Raw genomic sequence first — 22,038 nt, 5'->3', positions numbered from 1 at the left:
TCTGAGACTTCAACTCCAAGGGCCTGGGTATTTATTCAAATGGTTGCAGAGGAACTGTCTCTCCAAACATGAGGAATGAGATGGGTTTTATAAGGGAAATAAACTAAAGCAACAGTGTTCACTGCAGTTTGGGTGGGCTTTGGTTATGTAGGTGGCAATCTTTCAGAAACGGATTGTGTTTCTTTGTGATTTGGCTCACTCATGTTACATCCTGTTCTCAGAATTGTTGACTCAAGGAATTTAGAGGGAGTGGGTTATTCTCTCAGTAGCAGGGAGTGAAGAGGTCAGTGCATGTTCAGAGAGTAGAAAATTTTACAGTTCTCCTTATTCCCCCTTTTTATTCCTGACTTTGGTTTTCTTTTTCCTTTGATCAATCTCACCAGAGGGTTGTCAGTTTTATTAGTCTTTTCCAACACACACACACATGCATTTGGTTTTGTTGATCCTCTATATTGTGTTTGTTTTCCTATTTCATAAAGGTCTACCTTTTATTACTTTCTTATTTTAACTTTTTGGGGATTTATTTTGATTGTTCTAACTTTTTGAGATGGTACTTAGGTGATTAATTACTAGATTTTCTGATTTTCTTAAATATCTTTTTAGGCTATAAATGTCTAAGCACAGCTTAAGCAATATCCCACTGGTCTTGATTACAGTAGTCAGATCAAAATATTTTCTTCCTTGGGTGCCTGGGTGGCTCAGATGGTTAAGCGTCTGCCTTCGGCTCAGGTCATGATCCCAGGGTCCTGGGATCGAGTCCCGCATCGGGCTCCCTGCTCCTTGGGAGCCTGCTTCTCCCTCTGCCTCTCTCTCTCTCTGTCTCTCATGAATAAATAAATAAAATCCTAAAAAAAAAAAAAAAAAAAAAAATTTTCTTCCTTGAGCCATGATTAAGAAAAGTATTTGTAAATTTCTGAATATAATGGGGATGGCCTAAGTATCTTTTCATTATTAATTTCTAACTAAATTGCATAGTCAAGCTAACATACTCTGTATGATTTTAATTCTATAAAATTTGTTAATGTTTACTTCATGATCCAGCATATGATCAGTTTCTGCCCCAGCTTGAGATATAATTGACATGTAACATAGTGTAGGTCAATTTTTGAAAATGTTTCATGTGTGCTTGAAAAAAAATGTGTATCCTTAACACAGTGGTGCAGGGTTCCATGTATTAGATTGCTTACTAAATCAGTGTTCAAATCTGTAACTTTACTAATTTTTAATATTCTTGTCCTATTAATTACTGAGAGGTATCAAGAAATCTCCCATCATGATTGTGGATTTTATATTTCTTCTTTTAGTTCTGCATATATTTGCCAACTCTGAGCTATGTTATTAGGTAGATACTAACTCAAAACTGTTACATCTTTCCATTATGTTCTCTCCCCTGGACATTTTGTCTTAATGTAATAAATGATTCCCTTTATCTGTAGGAATAGTTTATGACTTAAAGTATCTATTTCATCTAATATTAGTAGAGCTACACCAGTTTCTATTGATTACTATTTGCTTCAAATAACTTTTCTATTCTTTCACTTCCAAATCTTGAGTCTTCTCATATTTAAAGTGAGTCTCTTGTACACAGTATACAATGGAGTTTTATATTTTTGTCTGCTACAGTGTGAATGTTTGTATTCCCCACAAATTCACATGTTGGAATCCTAATGCCCAGTGTGGTAGTGTTAGGAGGTTGGGATAGTGTTAGGCGGTTGGGATTTGGGAAGTGATTAAGTCATGCGAATGGAGCCCTGATAAATGGGATCAGTGCTATTATATGAGACCCCAAAGAACTTCCCAGCCCTTTCCACCACATAAGGGTACGATTAGAAATCTGCAACCTGGGGCGCCTGGGTGGCTCAGTCGTTAAGCATCTGCCTTCAGCTCAGGTCGTGATCCCAGGGTCCTGGGATCAAGCCCCACATCGGGCTCCCTGCTCAGCGGGAAGCCTGCTTCCCCCTCTCCCATTCCCCCTGCTTGTGTTCCCTCTCTTGCTCTCTAATAAATAAATAAAATCTTAAAAAAAAAAAAAAAAAAGAAAGAAAGAAAGAAACCTGCAACCTGGAAGAGAGCCCTCACCCAAACATGCTGATCTCCAACCACTCTGATCTTCAACTTCCAGCCTCCAGAACTATGAGAAACACATGTCTGTTGTTGATAAGCCACCCAGTCTATCGTATTTTGTTATTGTGGCCTGAACTAAGACATTGTTTGACAATCTTTGTGACTTAAAAAGAAATACTGATATTTTTGGCTTAAGATCTACCACTGTTTTTCCTTCTCCGTTTTTTTTCTTGTTTTTTGATTTTTAAAAATTCATTTTTCCTCTACTAGTATTAAAAATATACATTGTATTTTATGATTCCCCTAGATTTTACAATGTGTATGAGATTAACCAAAGCTTTACCTCATATAATACTTAAATTCTTTTTTACTCTCTGGACAGATATTATTGTTGTCTGATATTTTGAGTCTATCTTAACAACTCTAAATCCTTATTGTTTTGTATAAAAATGTTCATTTTCATGTGCCTACATAGCTATTAACTCTTCGCGCTTCCTTCTTGCATCTCAGAACATCATCTGGGATCATTCTCTTTCTGTATTAAAATGCATTCTTTAGAATTGCCTTTAGTGAGGGTCAGCACAGGAAAACAAAACAAGTTTTGTCCTAAAATGTATTTATTTTGTCCTCACTCTTGAAAGCTATTTTCACTGGGTATAAATGTTCAGGCTGACAGTTATTTTCTATCTTTATACTCATGTTTTCATTCCACTCTTTCATCTGTTGTTGCTGAGAAGTCTATTGTTCTTTGAAGGTAATTTGTCTTTAGCTGTTACTGCAGTTAACACTATGATGTGTGTAGATGTGATCTTTGTAAATGCATTCTTTGGGCTTTTAAATGTGTAGCCTTGGGGCACCTGGGTGGCTCAGTTGGTTAAGCAGCTGCCTTCGGCTCAGGTCATGATCCCAGGGTCCTGGGATCGAGCCCCACGTCGGGCTCCCTGCTCAGCGGGAAGCCTGCTTCTCCCTCTCCCACTCCCCCTGCTTGTGTTCCCTCTCTTGCTGTGTCTCTGTCAAATAAATAAATAAAATCTTAAAAAATAAATAAATAAACGTGTAGACTTGTGTTTTTCATCAGCTCTGGAAAATTCTCAGCCCAGTCCCTTAGGCCCTTTTCTTCTGTCCTCACCTTCTGAGACTGTGACTTTACATATATTTATATGTAAAACTTCCCAATGAAATCTTCCTTTCTCTATTTTCCCGTATTTTTCTAACCCCATGCTGCATTCCGGATAATTTTTCCACCTTTATCTTCCAGTTCACCAATTCTATTTTTAATTTTGTCACAATCTGTAGCCAAATGCATCTTTAAATATTTTAAACAAAAAGTTTAAAATTTTTAAATATAATTATAAAAAACCCATATCTGATAATTTGTGACGTCTACGTCAATCTGTTCTGCTCTAGTTTTGTCACATTGCCTTTTCCCCCTTGTGTCTTACTAATTGCTCCTGAAAAATTACCTTTAAATTCCCTGAGGTCTAGATTGAAGAAGGCCTCTTCGCAAGGTGCCTTGTGTTGCTTTGGCCAGGGCCCAGGTTGTGCTTACCCGGGTCACAAGGGCCACGAGGTGTCAGGGACATTTTCTTTTCCCTTTCTTCTCTGCTGCTCAGCTCGGTTACATGGCCACTGTCGGTACAGCCCCCAGGGACTGAGGGATGCCTTCTTTTGAGGTTGTAGCACTTTGGGAACCCAGGTTAACTTCAGAAAGGTCTCGTTAAGACTCACCACCTTAGGGGGCCTGGCCCTGACGGTCTCTCTCACTCCCTGTGGCTGGTTAAGTGGGACCCAGCTCTGCAGCATCGGCTGACAGGTCAGGACAGAAGGTGCTTTAGTGTTCCCTTCTCTGATGACAGCATCTCATTTTTAAACTGTCCTGTTTAAACTACAGTCTTTTTATCTTCAATGCTCTCTTGAGAGGAAGGGGTGGAATGCTATCTACAATTTTTTAAAAATGAAGTCTTTCATTGTTGTTGGTATGATATTGACCCAAGTAACCTACCTACCTTTACCAGAAGGTACTGTCCTGCCTTTTCAATGTTGTTTTTTCTCCTTTCCAGACTTCGAGGTTTTCCAGTCCAGATCTTTATGTACTTGACTTCTATCCTTCTGGTCTGCCCATGACATTTTACCATACATAGTTAACAAAACCCAGAGCTAAAGGCATCTTGACCTCCTCAGAAATAATACCAAGCACTTTAGGCCACTTTCATGCAGATCTTCCAGCCCTCAATTTAACCTACTATGGTCTAACATTTCAATTCTACCTTCAGTCCTTTGAATTAGACTCTGCCTTTTTAAAGAAGTGTTTTGATTTACCTACATGTTGGCAAGTTTAATTCTCTTCTTGCGCATCAGGCATTTTCCCTGGGAAGAGGTGGGGGATGGTGCTCCTGAAACACGCTCCAGGCCTGAGGTTAAGCCTGAACAGCTCATTGAATCTGTACCACAAACTCCACCTGGCACAGGAGGAAACCATCTGAGAGCAGCTTAAGCGGCATGTTACTGGCCCCAGTGGACTGGAGGCCCATTTCCTGTGGGCCAGTCAGTGGAGGCCTCAGTAGGAGCGTGTCCTACTGCTCAGCAGGCTGGAGCACTTGGAACCCCCACTTGAGCGGTAGCCACCCTCTCTCGTTATTTCATCGGTTTCTCTCCCAATTGTAGGTGGCACGTTAGGTCCAGGTGGAGCTCACGTACATGGGTGTGTGTGCCTGGAGGAGTGGTGCTCAAGCCACTGGTGACCTCAAGTGAAGGAAAGATGGATAATACCTGGGGACTCCTTGGAATGGATATCCTATGGCCTTCCTTTCTGCCCACTATGCACCAACCCTGAGGACGAGTGAGCTTTTCTGATGAGGCTTTTCATCGGACCATCCTACTTCCCACTCCTCCCTCTTTAAAAACCCAACTGTCCCACCCAGATATCACTGCTGCCTCCCTCTTCCCCATTGGTGGTGGCCACTGTCCTCTCAACACTACAGTGTTTGGTTCAGCATCCATTAGTGTGGTTTTCCTTGTGGACCTTCGCCCTTACCTAGCCTTTACTCCTGCTGCCTAGCTCCTAGGACAGGGGATCGTGCCTAGCAGAGCCTCAGCAAGTATTTGCTGAATCCATCAATCCAAGTCTGTGGAGAGGGCCAGTGTTCCGAGAAGGACAGAACAAGCGTGGCTGTGGCGTTCCAAAGGGGAGCTGAGTGGCAGAAATGCTCTTTCCCTCTCCATCAAAACTTACTGGTGGAGGCTTGGAGACAAAGTGGAAGAATTATACCCCTAGAGAGAGGCATGGAAACTATGGGAGGCTAGAACGGGGCTAGAGACAAACCCTAGAAAGCCAGGAAACTATCTAGGTAGAGACTGCTCTCTGGGAAGGAGAGTGGATTTTGGACCCAGAGAGACAGGACAGGCGCCATCCGGAGTATTCTTGGACAGCTTACCTGACTCTCAGAAGACTCCTTTTACCCTTTGAGTCACCTAGCTAACAGCTTTAACACATAAACAACATTTTCTTAAATTCTGTTCCCAAAAGAATGATTTCTGTGAGGTGACACATCAGTCCCACAGCCTGCCCACTTCCAGGAGCTATGATCCAGGCCCAGTATGAGGATCAATCCATTTTGCACTTCTCCCGGTGGAGACGCCACCTAATTTCTTGTGAAACCTGAGCTTCTAGCCCTACGGGAAAGTCCCCTGCTGCACTCCCTGCTTTGCCTTTGGTCTCACTTACCCAACAAAGATACGGCAAATTGTTTTCTCTGTGTACTGCTCCATCTAAAGTCAGTCAGAGCCTGTTTACTTTTGAGGAATTTCTTTATTGGAGTTCCGCCTTACCTCACCATGACTATCTGGCTCTTCATGGCCAAGACAGAGTGGGCCCTGAACAAAGTATTCATAACATTTTACAACAGACAATACACACATGGAGTGCATGAAATCTTTACAGTAACACATTCCAAAACAATCAAACATTTAACAGACTATTAAGAAGCATGAATTTCCTCCAATCCCTCAATTATCAATAGCTACTTAGCTTTCTAGCTCTTCCAATAAAATCACTTTCTTAGCATTCCTATTCACAGGAATCCCTGAATCAATTATTTTTGTGTAGGTGCAAATTCATGTCAAAGACGTGTTCCGTTAGTTATTTAATGTGCTGAATGTCTGTCTACGGTAGAACCTTGTATTTGTAGCATAATGTGTGAGGTCTTCACTCATCACACTTCATTCACTGAGGTTCATTTGAAATTTTTTAAGTTTTGCCCATTCAACCAGTGTATTACAACATTACAACCGTATCGTCCAATCAACTTACTTTTTTAAATGACTACTTCCTGCTAGATTCATGTCTACACTTTTTACTCTTCCTTCAACAAAATCCAATTTTGTTTCAAAATTTATCACCCCTCACAAATTATTCAATTATATCAAATTTATACTTCATGATCACTACTATTAAATAAATTTATGTTCCCTGAAGCCTATCTCTCCCTGAATGTGCCTGTTGGGAGGCTCTCCTTGTATTTTTTCCCACTGACCAATGTATAATTAGGATTCAAAGCTATACCTGAATTCCCCCCATTTATATTCACAGAATTTACCCAAGTAATGAACTTTCTGTTGGTAACTACATGACCTCTAAGTGAAATCCCTTCCTCATCCATGTGTTTTATGTCCAGAAAGTTCTGCTTATTTTGAAGGTTTTTAAATCACTTTGTCACTTTGATAGGTTTTACCCCCAGTATAAACTATTTTGTGTTCCATAAAGGCTCAACTACCTTGACATTGGAGGCTTCCTTGCTGGCTATAATGAAGATCACACCAAAGAGTACTCATAGTTTCCTTTATGTCAATTACAAGCCATGAACAAAGAGCTCAGATATTCATACATTCATAAGGTTTTTCTTCCATTTGAGTTGAGACTTGGTAAGCTCTGCCTCCTACAGATATGCTCATCTTGGTCCCATCCCGAGCATTCCCTCCCTCGTGAGTTCTCTTCTGTGATAGGTCGCTGTGACTTCCCATACTTGTCACATTTAAAGATTCCTCTCCAGTATGGGTTCTTTTATGCTTGGTGAGATTTGATCTGATATTAAAAGCCTTCCCACACTCATTACATCGGTATGGCTTCTTTCCAGTGTGGATCCTTTTGTGTTGGTCAAGAACTGATCTGTAATTGAAGGATTTCCCACACTCGCAATTATAGGGCTGCTGCCCACGGTGGACGCTTTTATGGTTAATAAGACTTGAGTGGGAGATGTATGCCTTCCCACACTCATCACATTCATAGGGTTTCTCGCCTGTGTGAATCCTTTTATGCACTGTGAGGCCTGAGCTGTTCCTGAAAGCTTTTCCACACCTATCACATATATAAGGTTTTTCCCCTGTGTGGATCCTCTTGTGTTGAGAAAGGAGTGAACTGTAATTGAAAGATTTCCCACACTCAATACATTTGAAAGGTTTCTCCCCAAGATGGACTCTCTTATGGCTTATAAGAGTTCTGCTTGAGAAAAAAGCTTTTCCACATTCATCACATGTGTAGGGTGTCTTGCCAGGATGGGTACTTTTATGGTTAATAAGGCTTGAGTGTGAGATGTAGGCTTTTCCACACACATCACATTCATAGGGCTTCTCCCCGGTATGGATTCTTTTATGCACTTTAAGGCTTGAGTTGTTTCTGAAGACCTTCTCACACCTGTCGCATTCATAAGGTTTCTCTCTAGTGTGGACCCTTTTGTGTTGAGAAAGGAGTGAGGTGTAATTAAAAGATTTCTCACATACATCACATTTGTAGGGCTTCTCCCCAAGATGAATTTTTTTGTGGTTTATAAGGGTTCGGTATGTGATGAAGGCTTTTTCACACTCGTCACACTTATAGGGCTTTTCCCCAGGGTGTACACTTTTATGATTTATAAGGCTTGAGAGTGAGATGTAGGCTTTCCCACATTCTTCACATTTGTAAGGTCTCTCCCCAGTGTGGATCCGTTTGTGCACTTTAAGGCCTGAATTATTTCTGAAGGCTTTTCCACACTCATCACACCCAAAAGGTTTCTCCCTTGTATGAATCCTTTTATGTTGTTCAAGGGCAGAGCTGTAATTGAAAGATTTCTCACAATAGGTACATTTATAGGGCTTTTCCCCAAGATGGATTCCTTTGTGGTTTTTAAGGCTAGAGCGTGAGATATAGGCTTTCCCACACACGTCACACTTATATGGTTTTTCCCCAGTATGGAGCCTCCTGTGGACCTTTAGGCCTGAATTGTTCCTGAAAGTTTTCCCACACAAATCACACACATAAGGTCTCTCTCCAGTATGAATGGTTTTATGTTGAAGAAGGAGTGAGTTATAGCTGAAGGATTTTCCACACTCCTTACATTCATGAGCTTTCTTCCCAGGGTGAATGCTTTTATGAACTGCGAGGCCCGAGCTATAGCTGAACGCTTTGCCACAGACCTCACACTTGTAAGGTTTCTCTCCCGTGTGGATCCTTTTGTGCACTATAAGGCCTGAGCTGTTCCTGAAGGCCTTCCCACATTCATCACATTCATAAGGTTTCTCTCCAGTGTGGATCACTTTATGCTGAATGAGGAGAGAGCTATAATTAAACGATTTCTCACACTCATCACACTTGTAAGGTTTATCCCCAAAGTGGATGCTTTTATGGTTTAGAAGTGTTCTGCAAGTAATGAAGGCCTTCCCACACTCATCACATTCATAAGGTTTCTCGCCTGTGTGGATCCTCTTATGGACCCTAAGGCCGGAGCTATTACTGAACGTTTTCCCACAGATGTCACATTCGTAGGGCTTCTCCCCTGTGTGAATCCTTTTGTGGACTCTGAGACCAGAGCTGTTCCTGAAAGCCTTCCCACACTCACCACATTCATAGGGCTTTTCTCCTGTGTGGATCCTCTTATGCTGGTCCAAAACAGAGCTATAATTGAAGGATTTCCCACACTCATCACACTTACAGTTCTTCTCCCCAGAATGGGTGCTTTTGTGGTTTATAAGGCTGGAGTAGGACATGTAGGCTTTCCCACATTCCTCACACTTATACGGCTTCTCCCCAGTATGGATCCGTTTGTGGACTCGAAGGCTCGAGCTGCTCCGGAAAGTCCCTCCACAGTCATCACACTCATAGCGTTTTTCCCCCGTGTGCATAATTTTATGTTGAACAAGGCGGGAATTATATTTGAACGATTTCCCACACTCATCACATTTGTGTGATTTCTTAACAGCAATGGTTTTCTGCTGTAGACCAGGGTGAGAGGTTCCATTAATGTTCTCCACACATTTGTCTTGTTCACTGCTTATCTGGTCTACAGGGACAGTCTGGTGTATAACATGTTTTGAACTTGGACATAAGCTTTTCTCAGATGCCTCGTCTTCCTGTTCTGTCTTTATATTTGCTGTGTTCTTGGCTTTGCCAATCTTTTCCCTGATGCCACTTTTGTCTTCCTTCATTCTTTTTCCCTCAGGATTTTCCAGTTGCTTCTCTACCTTGCTATTCCAATCACAAGTTTCACCAACCTTATATTCCTGTATACGATCCTTGTGAAGACCTTCCACTTTTGGCCACATAGATTCTGCATTTCCAACATTTTCATACTTTTCAGTTGATTTCTCATCCTCAGTGCCCCTCGTCTTCAAATGTGACACTAAACCAAGAAAATGAAAATGATACCTGTTCACTTTGAATAGAGGAAACTGGAAGAATTACATCCAAATTTACTCATTCACTTGACAAATGTTTATTGACTGCATGCTGTGTGATTAAGTATCATTTTTAACTGCAGGGGATACAAGAGGGGACATGCCAAAATTTCTGCCCCTGTGGAGCTAATGTTAAAATGTTACAGCCCTGGATTTTCAATGGAACGAAGAATTTTTCTATTCTTGTATAACGGTTTAGCATGAGGGCAAGTTGAAATGGGTTGAAATGATGCACAGAACCAAGGACAACACTGATCAGTTTTTGGAAACGATCACCTGGTCATGAAAAAAACAAAGAGAAGAAATCTCTGAATAAGAGGAAACAGAAAAATTAATAAGACAAAAGAGACATAATCAGCAGAACTAAAGAGGCAAAGCTAAAAAAAGGGAAGAAATCAGTACCTAAGTGGTGGTAGTGGGGCGATGGTAATGAAAGCACGAAGAAAGTCATGACAGACATGAGAAGGAAAACAGACTGCAGCTTCCTGGAGTTGGTCTGGCCTCCTGGACTTCCCCTCCAAGGAAAACCTGCTCCCGGGAAGCGGGCAGTCAGGGAGGTAATCCATATGGAAGAGCATGCCCCAGCATGCCAGGCAAAGAGGCTTCCATTCCCACTTCATGAACAAGCTAACTGCAGTCAGAGCATATTGAAGATAAGAAGCTAAGATACAAACCACCAAGCAAAGGAAATACTACCACAGGGTTCAAGTACCCAGCTGCATGACCCTGAGTTATTTAAAGTGTTGTGAACAACACCTACTACTTGGTGAGTTCTATATGCATAATTATTACTGTTTATTATTTGAGGCTGGGTTATTTGATCAGGGTTGGAACCTAGGTATAAAGCACAGGACTCAGGAAAGGTAAACTCCTTCCTAAAACAGATTTTAGGGCTCAGGCGGGGATTCTTTGTTCCCCCTGAAAGCATCCACTTGTCTCTACTACTCTGGGCACAGCGGTCCATGTTGCTTAAATGTGAGGGCTCTACTGGGCAGGCAGTAGAATTCCATCACCATCAACAGCAACACGCCTTTCGTCTGTGCTCTGAATCCTGCAATCAGGGCCCATGCTCTATTCATTCCCTTTGGCCTTGGCCCCTCCACCTCTATTCATCCTCAGCCCTCAGGAGAGAAAGATGTTCAAGTTCCTACAGCCATAAAACCAAATCCTCCAAAATAAACATACAAGGGACACCTGGCTGGCTGTCGGTAGAGCATGCGACTCTCGGTCTCAGGGTCGTGAGTTCAAGCCCTATGTTGGGCCTGAAGCCAACTTAAAATTAAAAAAAAAAAAAAAATAAACACACAAATTGAGAGAGAGAAACATAAAAGGGCTCTGAGTGGGGACTAGCCACATTGGGGTATTGAAATACACCACGAGGCCTCTATAACTAAAGCAGCATGGTACCAGCGTACAGACAAAAGGAACAGAACAGAAAGTCCAGAAATAATACTAATGACACACAGAAATCAAGCATATGATAAAGATGATAGATCAAATTATTGGGGCAAAGATGGTCTTTAGAATAGTGTTGGAAACAACTATAAAGCCATTCTTTACACCACACTCAAGAATATAACTCCAATGGAGCAGAGCTCTAAATATAAAAACATGCTGCCATACAAATACTAGAAGAAAACATGAGTGAATGCCTCCTGAGTACAGAAAAAGTTTTCAAACTATGACACACATGCAATAAAAGAGGATGAATAGGGCGCCTGGGTGGCTCAGTTGGTTGAGCGACTGCCTTCGGCTCAGGTCATGATCCTGGAGTCCCGGGATCAAGTCCCGCATCGGGCTCCATGCTCGGCGGGGGGTCTGCTTCCCCCTCTGCCCTCTTCCCTCTCATGCTCTCTGTCTCTCATTCTCTCTCAAATAAATAAATAAAAATCTTAAGAAAAAAAAAGAGGATGGATAAATTTGACTGTATAAATATAAATTACATGGCAAAAATGCTATAAGCAAAATTGAGAAATGACAAATCAAAAAATATTTGCAACGTGAATCATATATGAGCTAATATCCCTTATATAAACATTTTTCAAAAGTTGAAAAACATAGACTAAAATTCCTATAGAAAAATGTGCAAGAGACAGACAATTCACAAAAAGAAATATTAAAATGTCCCTTAAACATGTTTTCAATTCCACCCATAAGAGAAATGCAAGTAAGAACTACACTAAGATACCACTTCTCATCCGTCATATTAAAAGAATGACAACACACTCTGTTGGGGAGGCTGTGGCGGAAACAGGCACTCTCATATATTAACGGGACTGTAGAGTGGCATGACTCCTGTTAAGGGGCATCTGCCAATGTCTAAGTGAACTGTATGCATTTACACTTCAATCCAGAAATCCCATCTAGGAATTTATACTGAAGATCTATTTCCAACAAAAAAGTATATGTGCACAAAGCTATGCATGGTGGCCTTCATTGTAACTAGAGAATCTAGGAAACTACCTGAGTGTCTCAGCATAGAAGACTGGTTAAATAAACTATGGCACATATATGCAACGGAGTACTAACCAAGAATGAGGAACATCTCTATCAATTGATTGAGAGGGAGCAATTTCCAGGATACCATGTAAACAGAAAAAGAGCATATATGCTATGCTTTATGTATGAAAGAAAAATAAGAAAACAAACATGTAACTGCTTATCTTTACAGTACTGAGAGAAACCGAAATCAATAAAGGCCCATTACCTGTAAGTGGTGGAGTGGGGAGAACAGAGCAAAGGGACAGGGAAGAGAGACACTCTAAGTATATATTTTTGCATAGTTTTTACTATGGAAGCATAATGTTCTGCATATTCAAAGAATAAAATTAAATCAGTGAGAATTGGAAAAAGGAAAAGCAGCTAAACCACCAAGCAAACAGAAACAAATGAACTCATAGGAAGGGAACAAAAAGAAACAAAGAACTAACCCGTAATTTAGGCATATAATATCACAGAATATGTAACCATATACTATATTCTCTGTCTTGGCAAGGCTGGAGGGGTGGTAGGGAAACCCTGAAAACAACAGAATTTTTAAGCAGCTTTGTTTTCTGCAGAGGTATGGACAAAGTAATTTGAAAGAATTTTAGATGTGTTGAGGGACTGAGTAAATGTGTTGATTTAGTTGCAAGCCAGTGCTCTCCTGGAGAAAGAAACATAAATATGGAATAGGGGAAGGCAAGAGAGAACCCTGTGCGAATTACTCAGAGGTTATCGCATGATTTCCTACATTACGTGTGTGCGTGCACATGTCTACGCATTCACATGTATGTATATTCATGTGTGTGTATATGTACACATATTCCCTAGCTCTCTGCTGAAAAGCTAAGAAGCAAAAAACACCTAAGTAGTAATAAGCACATCCAGCACCCTGTTCTTGGTCTCCCATTGCCTACTAAAAGGAAGCAGAGCTCCTCAGAGAAATGGCAGATTCTAGGCTGTGGCAGGATACACACAAGATGAGTTCTTCTCTTTCCTTACCCTTCCGCATCCACAAGAGCCCTAAGACCAGCTGATTCTATTACCTCAACAGTTCTCAAGTCCCTACCCCTAATGCTAGTCCCACTGCTAAAGGCCTTAGTTTAAACCTTCCTAAAGTATCCTTCTGAACTTCTGCCATAGTCTCCCTACCTTAAGTTTTGAAAAATGCACACCTGGTCACTCCCCAATATCGTCTTCCCAGGCTACTTAGTGTGGCACTTGGCGCCTTCTGCATCTGGCCACCTCAAGTGACTTGTTGGACACCAAACGGGCCATGCTAACCCACCCCTCACTGCTACTGCATTCACTGATCCTTGGCCCAGCTGGACCCTTCCCCTGACTTTGACAGGCTAATGCTTCATCCACTTCACACTCTCTGGGATTCTTTGTGTGGCTCTGGACTGGTCTAGTCTGCATGAAATCACAAATATTTCACTGCTTACCCCTCTGACCTAGGCAGACACCAGGAGTCTCCCTGTTTCAGGCGTGCTTAAATTAACCTCTTGTTTGGATGGAGGCACAGTGTACTATGACCCGATGTAGCTCACCCAACCTCTTAATGACTGAACTCAAAGCAAATATAAACGTGCTTCTTCACTGAAAATTGACGGTTTGTGATGAGATTCATATTAATCAATGCTAAGTCTAAGAAAACGTCAGTCAAAACACAGGCAGAGAAGTGCCAAGACATAAAAAGCCAGCAATAGGATAAATGCTGCTGCTATGGTCTGAATGTTTGTGTCCCCTCCTCCCAAATTCATGTTACAATCCTAACCCTCAAAGATTATGGTATTGGGGTGGGGGTGGGGCTATGAGAGGTGCTTAGGTCATGAAAGCAGAATCTTCAAGAATGGGATTAGTGTTCTTATAAAAAAAGTCATCACAGAGATTCTTTGGTGCCTTGATCTTGGACTTCCCAGCCTCTAGAACTATAAGAAACAAATTTCTGCTATTTATATACCATCCAGTGTGTATTTCGTTATAGTAGTCCAGATGGACTAAGCATCTGCTAAAATATAAAAACAACCAAGAGTTTCTGACAAAATATTAAGTTATCTTTACAAACAATAACATGTACTCTAGTATCTGCTATCTTTGAGGTTTCATGTTGCCCAAAGAATTTAGATTATGATCCATATCCTGTGTTCTTTCCCCAGGCACTGGGCTGGTCCTGCGGATGTAGAGACAGGTAAGATCTTGTCATCAAGGAGCTGGCAGACTAATAGATCTGCAGGAAATAAAAATCTGGCAAAAAAAAAATAATAATAACTAACACATGATAAAAATAGCAGACACAGGACACAGATGAGGGAGGAGAGGGAAGGGACTGACTGCTTTGAAGGATTAAGGGAAGCTTCAGAAACAGAGTGGTTTCAGCAGAGGGAAGAACAGGTGCAAAGGAACTAGTCTGCACTGCCCTCTGCAGCAGAGGGCGGTGGGCCCAGCTGAACAGGTGGGCAAAGGTAAGGGCTGCACCAGGGTTTGCCCTTCACACTCAGGAGTCCAGACTTGATCCTGCGTTTTAGGCAAAGGAATAGCAAACTCAGATATGCATTTTGGAAGATCACATATTCTTTTAAATCAGGAGTTGGTAACCTTTTCTGCAAAGGGCGAAATAGAAAATATTTTAGGCTTTGTGGGCCATATATGACTCTGTCACTAATTTTTGTTTGCTTTTAAACATCCTTTTACTTCTATTTTTTTTTTTTTTTTATTTTTTTAGAGACAGCAAGTACAAGGGGCAGAGGGAGAGGGAGAGAATCTTAAGCAGGCTCCACGCCCAGCATGAGCCCGACATGGGGCTCGATCTCACAACCCTGAGATCATGACCTGAGCGGAAATCAAGAGTTGGTCACTCAGTCAACTGAGCTACCCAGGGCCCCTTAAACATCCTTTTAAAAATGTAAAAACAACTCTTAGCTTGCAGGTCATACAAAAACACACTGCAGGCCCAGTAGTTTGCCAACCTTTGATAGATAATATCAAAGAGTCAGAATTAATTTAGGATGGTGTGATAATGGCACTATGGCTATATTAGAAGTGTCTTTTTTTTTTTTTTTTTTGGTAAAGTATACTAGGATGAAATGGCATGATGTCTGAAATTTCCTTCAAAATACTTTAATAAAGGGGGGCCTGGGTGGCTTAGTTAAGCATCTGCCTTCGGCTCAGGTCATGATCACAGGGTTCCTGGATTGAGCCCCACGTCAGGCTCCCTGCTCAGCGAGGAGTCTGCTTCTCCCTCTCCCTCTGCCTCTCCCCCTGGCTCATGTTCCCTGGCATGCTCTCTGTCAAATAAATAAATAAATAACATCTTTAAAAAAAATTTTAAATACTTTAATAAAGAAAAAATAAAAAGGGAAAGGTGAGACAAATGTAGCAGAACCATGATAATTACTGAACCTGAGCTATGGGTGTATGGAGTTCACTGTACTATTTTACTTTCCTGTGTGTTTAAATTTTTTCATAATAAAAAATAAAAGAAAAAAGGATCACTCATACTAGTTGCAGTGGATTAATGAATGGAGAAGAGAACTCAGTCATAGAGTCTGGAGGAGATTATTATAAGCCAATCAAGAAGACTGATGTGCCCTACAAAAATACCAACAGCATTTTTCAGAGATCTAGAACAAACAATCCTAAAATTCGTATGGAACCAGGAAAGACCCTGAAAAAACAAAGCAACCTTGAAAAAGAAAAGCAAAGCTGGAGGCATCACAGTTCCGGACTTCAAGGTACATTAAAAAGCTCTGATGAACAAAACAGTATGGTATTGGCACAAAGACACATAGACCAATGGAACACAATACAAAACTCAGAAATGAACCCACAATTATATGGTCAATTAATCTTTGACAAAGCAGGAAAGAATATCCAATGGAAAAAAGACAGTCTCTTCAACAAATGGTATTGGGAAAACTAGCCAGCAACAAGCAAAATAATGAAACTGGACCACTTTCTTACACCATACACAAAAATAAATTAAAAATGGATGGGGCGCCTGGGTGGCTCAGGTGGTTAAGCATCTGACTCTTGATTTTGGCTCAGGTCATGATCTCAGGGTCATGAGATGGAGCCCCACGTCAGGCTCCCCACTCAGCGGGGAGTCTGCTTGAGATTCTCTCTCCCTCTGCCCCTCCCTGCACTTGCATGCGCACTCTTTCTTGATCTCTAAAATAAATAAATCTTTTTAAAAAATGGATAAAAGACCTAAACATGAGACACGAAACCATAAAAGTCCTAGATGAGAACAAACAAAGTAACTTCTTTGACATCGGCCAGTGCAACTTCTCTCTCAATACTCTCCTGAGGCAAGGGAAACAAAAGCAAAAAGAAACTACTGGGACTTCATCAAAATGAAAAGCTTCTGCACAGGGACGGAAATAATCAACAAAACTAAAAGGCAACCTACAGAATGAAAGATGTTTGCAAATGGCATATTTGATAAAGAGTTAGTATCCAAAATATATAAAGAACTTATAAAACTCAACACCCAAAAAACAAATAATCCAATTAAAAAATGGGAAGAGATAAACAGACATTTTTCCAAAGGAGACATACAGATGGCCAACAGACACATGAAAAAACGCTCAACATCACCCATTATCAGGGAAACACAAGTCAACGGTACAAGGAGATACCACCTAATACCTGTCAGAATGGCTAAAATTGGGGCGCCTGGGTGGCTCAGTCGTTAAGTGTCTGCCTTCGGCTCAGGTCATGATCCCAGGATCCTGGGATCGAGCCCCGCATCAGGCTCCCCGCTCAGCGGGAAGCCTGCTTCTCCCTCCCCCACTCCTCCTGCTTGTGTTCCCTCTCTCGCTGTGTCTCTATCAAATAAATAAATAAAATCTTAAAAAAAAAAAAAAGAATGGCTAAAATTAACAATACAAGAAACAACAGGTGTTGGTGAGGATGCAGAGAAAGGGGATCCCTCTTGCACTGTTGGTGGGAATGCAAGCTGGTGCAGCCACTCTGGAAAAGTGTGGAGGTTCCTCAAAAAGTGAAAAATAGAGCTACCATACGACCCAGCAATTGCACTACTGGGTATTTAATCAAAGCACAGTGATTTGAAGGGGCACATGCACCCCAATGTTTACAGGAGCATCATTTACCACAGCTAAGATATAGAAACAGCTCAAGTGTCTGTTGACTGATGAACAGATAAAGAAGTGGTGTAGATGTATATACAATAGAATATTACTCAGCCATAAAAAAGAATGAAATCTTGCCATCTGCAAGGACATTGAGCTAAAGTATTATGCTAAGCGAAGTAAGTCAGAGAAAGACAAATAGCCATATGATTTCACTCATAAGTGGAATTTAAGAAACAAAACAAATGAGTAAAGGGGATAAAAAAGAGAGAGAGAGAGAGACGTAAACCAAAAAACAGACTCTTAACTCCAGAGGACAAACTGATGTTACCAGAGGGGAAGTGGCCGGGGGACAGAGGAAACAGATGATGGAGATTAAGGAGGGCACTGGTCGTGATGAGCACCGGGTGTTGTACGGAAGTGCTGAATCACTGTATTGTGCACCCGAAACTCGTATTACAGTGTATGTTAACTAACTAGAATTCAAATAACTTAAAAAAAAAAAAAAAAAAAAGACTGATGTGTTGGCTAAATCATATATCCCCCACGACACAAGAAAATAATCACTCTAAAAGCACAACCCCTGCATAGAGCAGGCTGGAAAGGTTCAATTTCTTAAAAGTTCTACAAGCTGGATGGGAAACTGCCCTCTAACTCCTCTCTAGTTGTCAGCAGGAAGCACGACCCAACAGCCAGCTTTAGACCCACTCCTTCCAAATTACGCATGTCCCACTACCTCTGGACCCCTCTGTACTTGTTGCTCATGTTCTACTACCAATGCCCCAAAAAGCCCGTGTACAGAGTGAGAACCTGCCCCTAATTCTTGCTGTCCCTGCCCCCGGAGTCAGGAGCCACTTCTCAAGAGCCTGGACAACGCACAAGAGAACTGTGGCTCGCTCTGGCCAAAAAGTCCTGCCTATTAACAGGCTGCAACAAGCAACACATCTGCAGCTGCTCTGATTTCCAGATTCCCTAACCCAACGTTCCACAAGTCAGCCGGCCATCGAGTGGGACACCTGGATTCTGTACCCTAAGTTCTTGGATACTGCATTTAACTGGAAATGACCAGAGAAAGGAGGAGGAAAAACAAGGCATGTGAGCACAAAACGCTTACCAATTCAGAAGAAAGAATACCCAGGAAGTTGGAGAATGAGACAGACGAAAGATGGGACCAAGAAGCGAGAGTGATACACAGGCGAAAAGAGAGAATATGGTGTGTGCTTTAGTTATTACTGCGTTTAGTTATGAATAAACTACAAATGGTTAACATGAGTCGGTGCTATTCCTTAAAAGCGGAAGCAAGGATTAAAGTAAAAACTGAAACGGAACATTCTCGTACCTGGTAGCGGCGAAGAGATTTCTAGCCATCCTGGGGGAAAGGTAAGCAAAGGAGAGTCTGAGAGGGAGGCCGAGAGGTTTTCTAGGGGCAGACAAGGGCCGGAAGGGAGTCGGCAACAGTTGGGTCACTGGCTAGCGCACGGCCCAGCACCAGGAGCACGAGACCCAGGAGAGAAAACTACGTGGTTTTACTCGTCCTTCAAACACCCTGCAGGAGCCGTTATAACGCTCGGCACACTTAACATTTACCAGACACCGGCTGAGTTTAGGTAAAACAAAATCATTCTGGTGGATCGTCCTGTGAAGACACTCGCTAACACGTGCCCCGGGAGAAGAGTCGCCGAGTGCGCCCTGCTGCAGCAACAGAAGCCTGGAAACAACCCACACGGCTCTGAACAGACCTGAAAGTAAGGCGCACTCAAAGCGCCCGAACGGCAGCCACCCGACGCCACAGCGCGGCCGTTTGCTGGGGCGCTCGAGCGCTGATGCTCCCGACACACGGCAGGGGATCGCAGCCCGGGCCCAGCGCTCCGGGGAGCCCCGCGGCCCGCTCCCGCCCGCCGGCGTCCGCAGCAGGGGGCCGACGGGCGTGGGAAGGGGACCCGGCGGGGAGCAACCTGCTCGCTGGCATCCGCTCGTAGTCTAGACCCCCGAACCACACGAACGTTAAACCAGCAGCGGGCATGCTTAAAAACTTACTAACAACACCAAACCCTCGCGCCTTCGGGGGGACAACAGCCCGGTGGCCGCCCGGCCAAACGTCGGAGCAGGCTGCGCACCGAGCGCCGGCCCCGCCCGCCACCCTTCGCGCCCCCCCGGCCGGCCACCTCGGCTTTGGGAGCCGGGCACGCCGCTCCCGCCCCGACCGCACACGGGTGAGCTTCCCCAGGGCGGGGGCTGGAAGCGGCCGCCCGGGGCTCCCCCGCACCTGCGGCAGGAGCCTCTCAGCACCCTCCGCCAACCGTGGGGGGGGGGGGGGAAGGGAGGGGCGGAGGGCTGGGGGATCGAACCGGTTACCCCGGGGTCCCTCGGACGCCCCCAATCACTCTCGGGGCCTAGGGCCACACTGCACTGCGGGCGGCACCCCACGGTGTTCCCGCAGAGCGCTCTGGTCCGGGGCTCCCCTCCGACCCGCTCGGACGGCCGGAGCCGGGCCCCAGAGACGCCGCCGTGCCGCAGGGGCACGCCCCGCACCCCCAGGCCGGCCTGACGTCCTCCCGCCGCTCCGCTCCCCGGGACGTGCCTCCTGGGGTGCGCAGGGCAGCGGGGACGCTCCCCCCACCTACCCCGCCCGAGACCCGAGGGGCAGCGGCGACCCCGCCGCTTAGGGAAGGGCGTGGCAGGCGAGGGCCGGGGGCGGGCGCGCGGGCAGCCGCGGACTCACGTACTGGCTGTGGCGGCGCCCCGTGAGCCCGGCCGCCGGAGGGACAAAAGCGCGGCCGGCCCGGCCGGAAGTGCCCGCGCCGGCGCGGGGGCACTTCCGAGTCCTCTCTGGGACGCCGGAGGACGGACTCGATGGTCCCTCCCCGTCCGGGCACGTGACCCGTGCTGCGCTCGGAGGGCGTGGGCGGGGAGCGAGGCTGGTTTGTGTGCAGCGTACCCCGTCCGTGCCTCGTGTCGGGCGTGGGGCGCAGCCGGGGAAGTGCGGGGAGGCTTTAGGTTTTCGGGGAGTTTTATGCGGGGTGGGGCTGAGGGCAAGGCAAAGGAGTGGCTGGGTAAACAGCGAACGACCTGCCTACCTGAACACAGAGCCCCTTACAGAGTGAGGCCGCGGGGGCGCCCCCGGGAGGAGGCGGAGCGCGGGGGGCCCCTCCGAGAGCTCGGCCCGGGGCGGGCGCGGCGGCCGGAGAGCCCCGGGCCGCGGAGGGCGCCCGGAGAGGAGCCCGGGCTGCAGGGGCGCCGCGCGGGGCGGGAGCGGCCCGGGACCAGGCTGCACCCCCGCCCGGGAGGACTTTAAAACTGATCCTCTTTCAATGAAGTAACGTCTAGATGTTTTTCCTCTGAAGTCTGAGTAATTGCAAAGGACGTATTTTGGCACCTGTGAATGCTGCCATTTAAAAAAACAAAACCGCTGATTTCAGACGTATACAACGGACGATTTGATCCACGACGTATCAAATCCACGACGATTTGATACTCTCATTCGCTTTTAACAGAAAAGTTTTACATCGTTTCAGATTTTTCCTTGAGCCTATCTTTTTAATTTTATGTCCCTCACAGGATTTCTGTCTTAACCTAAAATATTTTCATTCTCACTGAATGTTAACCTAATGTAAAATAGTTTAATGCCTTAAATTTTGTTGTTTAGCATACATCTCTGTAATGAAATCAGAAGTTTACTTTTTTTTCTCACTCAAATGTTAATTGTTTTCTGGGTTATTAGCAAAATTACGTATATTGCTAAATTTTAATATCAGTTCTTAGACAAAAGTTGAAATGTTTGGAAGCAAACTTTTAATAAGGAACATTTTAAAAAACAAGTTGGGCAAAGTGCTTGGATGAATGTCACTTCTAGCTGGAGTGAGCTCATGTTCAGCATCAATTCTAATTTTCATTTTTTATACACGTAGGTGCAAGGCAAATAGAGGGAATAGAGGGGGTTTCCTTGTAGCAATGGGTTCTTGATCACATTTGGCTCCATGCCAGAACTCCACGCCTCTCAGAGTGAGTCTGAGCCAATATGATGTGTGTTGTGTGTTAGAGGAGACCAGGACAGCTGGGAGACCCTAAGAAGGAGCGGAGACCCGGCCCTTTCTCAAGCCATGCGGTTTTAGGCAAAAGCACATACAGGGATTGAAGTTTGGGAGTGGATTCCCCTAGAGCTCCCCCAACAGGTACCCTGGCCAGTATGTAGCCATACAGAGCCCTTCAAATGGGACTCGCGTAGCTGAGGATCTGTTTGTTTGTTTGTTTTAGATTTTATTTTATTTTTTTATTTAAGAGAGAAGGACAGAGATAGAGCATGAGCAGGGAGGAGAGGGAGACGCAGGCTCCCTGCTGAGCAGGCAAGCCGGGGTGGAGCTGGATCCCAGGACACTGGGATCATGAGCTGAGCAGAAGGCAGATGATTAACCAGCTGAGCCACCCAGGTGCCCCTGAGGACCTGTTTTTAATTATCTTTTATTCAGATATGCACATGTAGGGGTGCCTGGGTGGCTCAGTCCCTTAAGCGTGGGACTTGGTTTCGGTTGGGGTCATGATCTCAGGGTTGTGAGATCAAGCCCTGCCTGGGGCTCCCTGCTCATCAGGGAGTCTGCTTCCCCTCTCCTTCTCCCCCCCCCCTTTGGGGCATTCTCTTTCTCTCCTCTAAAATAAATAAATCTTAATCATAAATAAATAAATAAATAAATAAATAAAT

The 22,038-nt window shown here is 44.1% G+C and overlaps 1 protein-coding gene across 2 annotated transcripts; it reads right to left on the bottom strand.

Annotated features, from left to right (window-relative positions):
- Positions 1-5,852: 5,852 nt before the first annotated feature.
- ZFP62 (ZFP62 zinc finger protein) lies at positions 5,853-20,140 on the bottom strand. 2 transcript variants are annotated; one of them, XM_035029429.1, is made up of 3 exons: positions 18,945-19,498; positions 18,682-18,743; positions 5,853-9,713 (listed from the first exon to the last, which is right to left on the bottom strand). In XM_035029429.1, exons 1-3 carry the CDS (start codon positions 18,962-18,964, stop codon positions 6,934-6,936), a joined length of 2,862 nt encoding a protein of 953 aa, XP_034885320.1. In that variant the 5' UTR covers positions 18,965-19,498; the 3' UTR covers positions 5,853-6,933. The 2 variants fall into 2 exon arrangements, with proteins under 2 accessions (XP_034885320.1, XP_034885321.1); XM_035029430.1 differs by lacking the exons at positions 18,682-18,743; positions 18,945-19,498 and adding an exon at positions 20,069-20,140.
- Positions 20,141-22,038: the final 1,898 nt, after the last annotated feature.

The sequence above is a fragment of the Mirounga leonina genome, unplaced genomic scaffold, assembly GCF_011800145.1.
Source record: "Mirounga leonina isolate KUSES-001 unplaced genomic scaffold, KU_Mleo_1.0 Mir_239, whole genome shotgun sequence".
NCBI lineage: Eukaryota > Metazoa > Chordata > Mammalia > Carnivora > Phocidae > Mirounga > Mirounga leonina.
The sequence above is the reverse complement of the archived record's forward strand: the minus strand, read 5'-3'. Positions and strand labels throughout refer to the sequence as shown.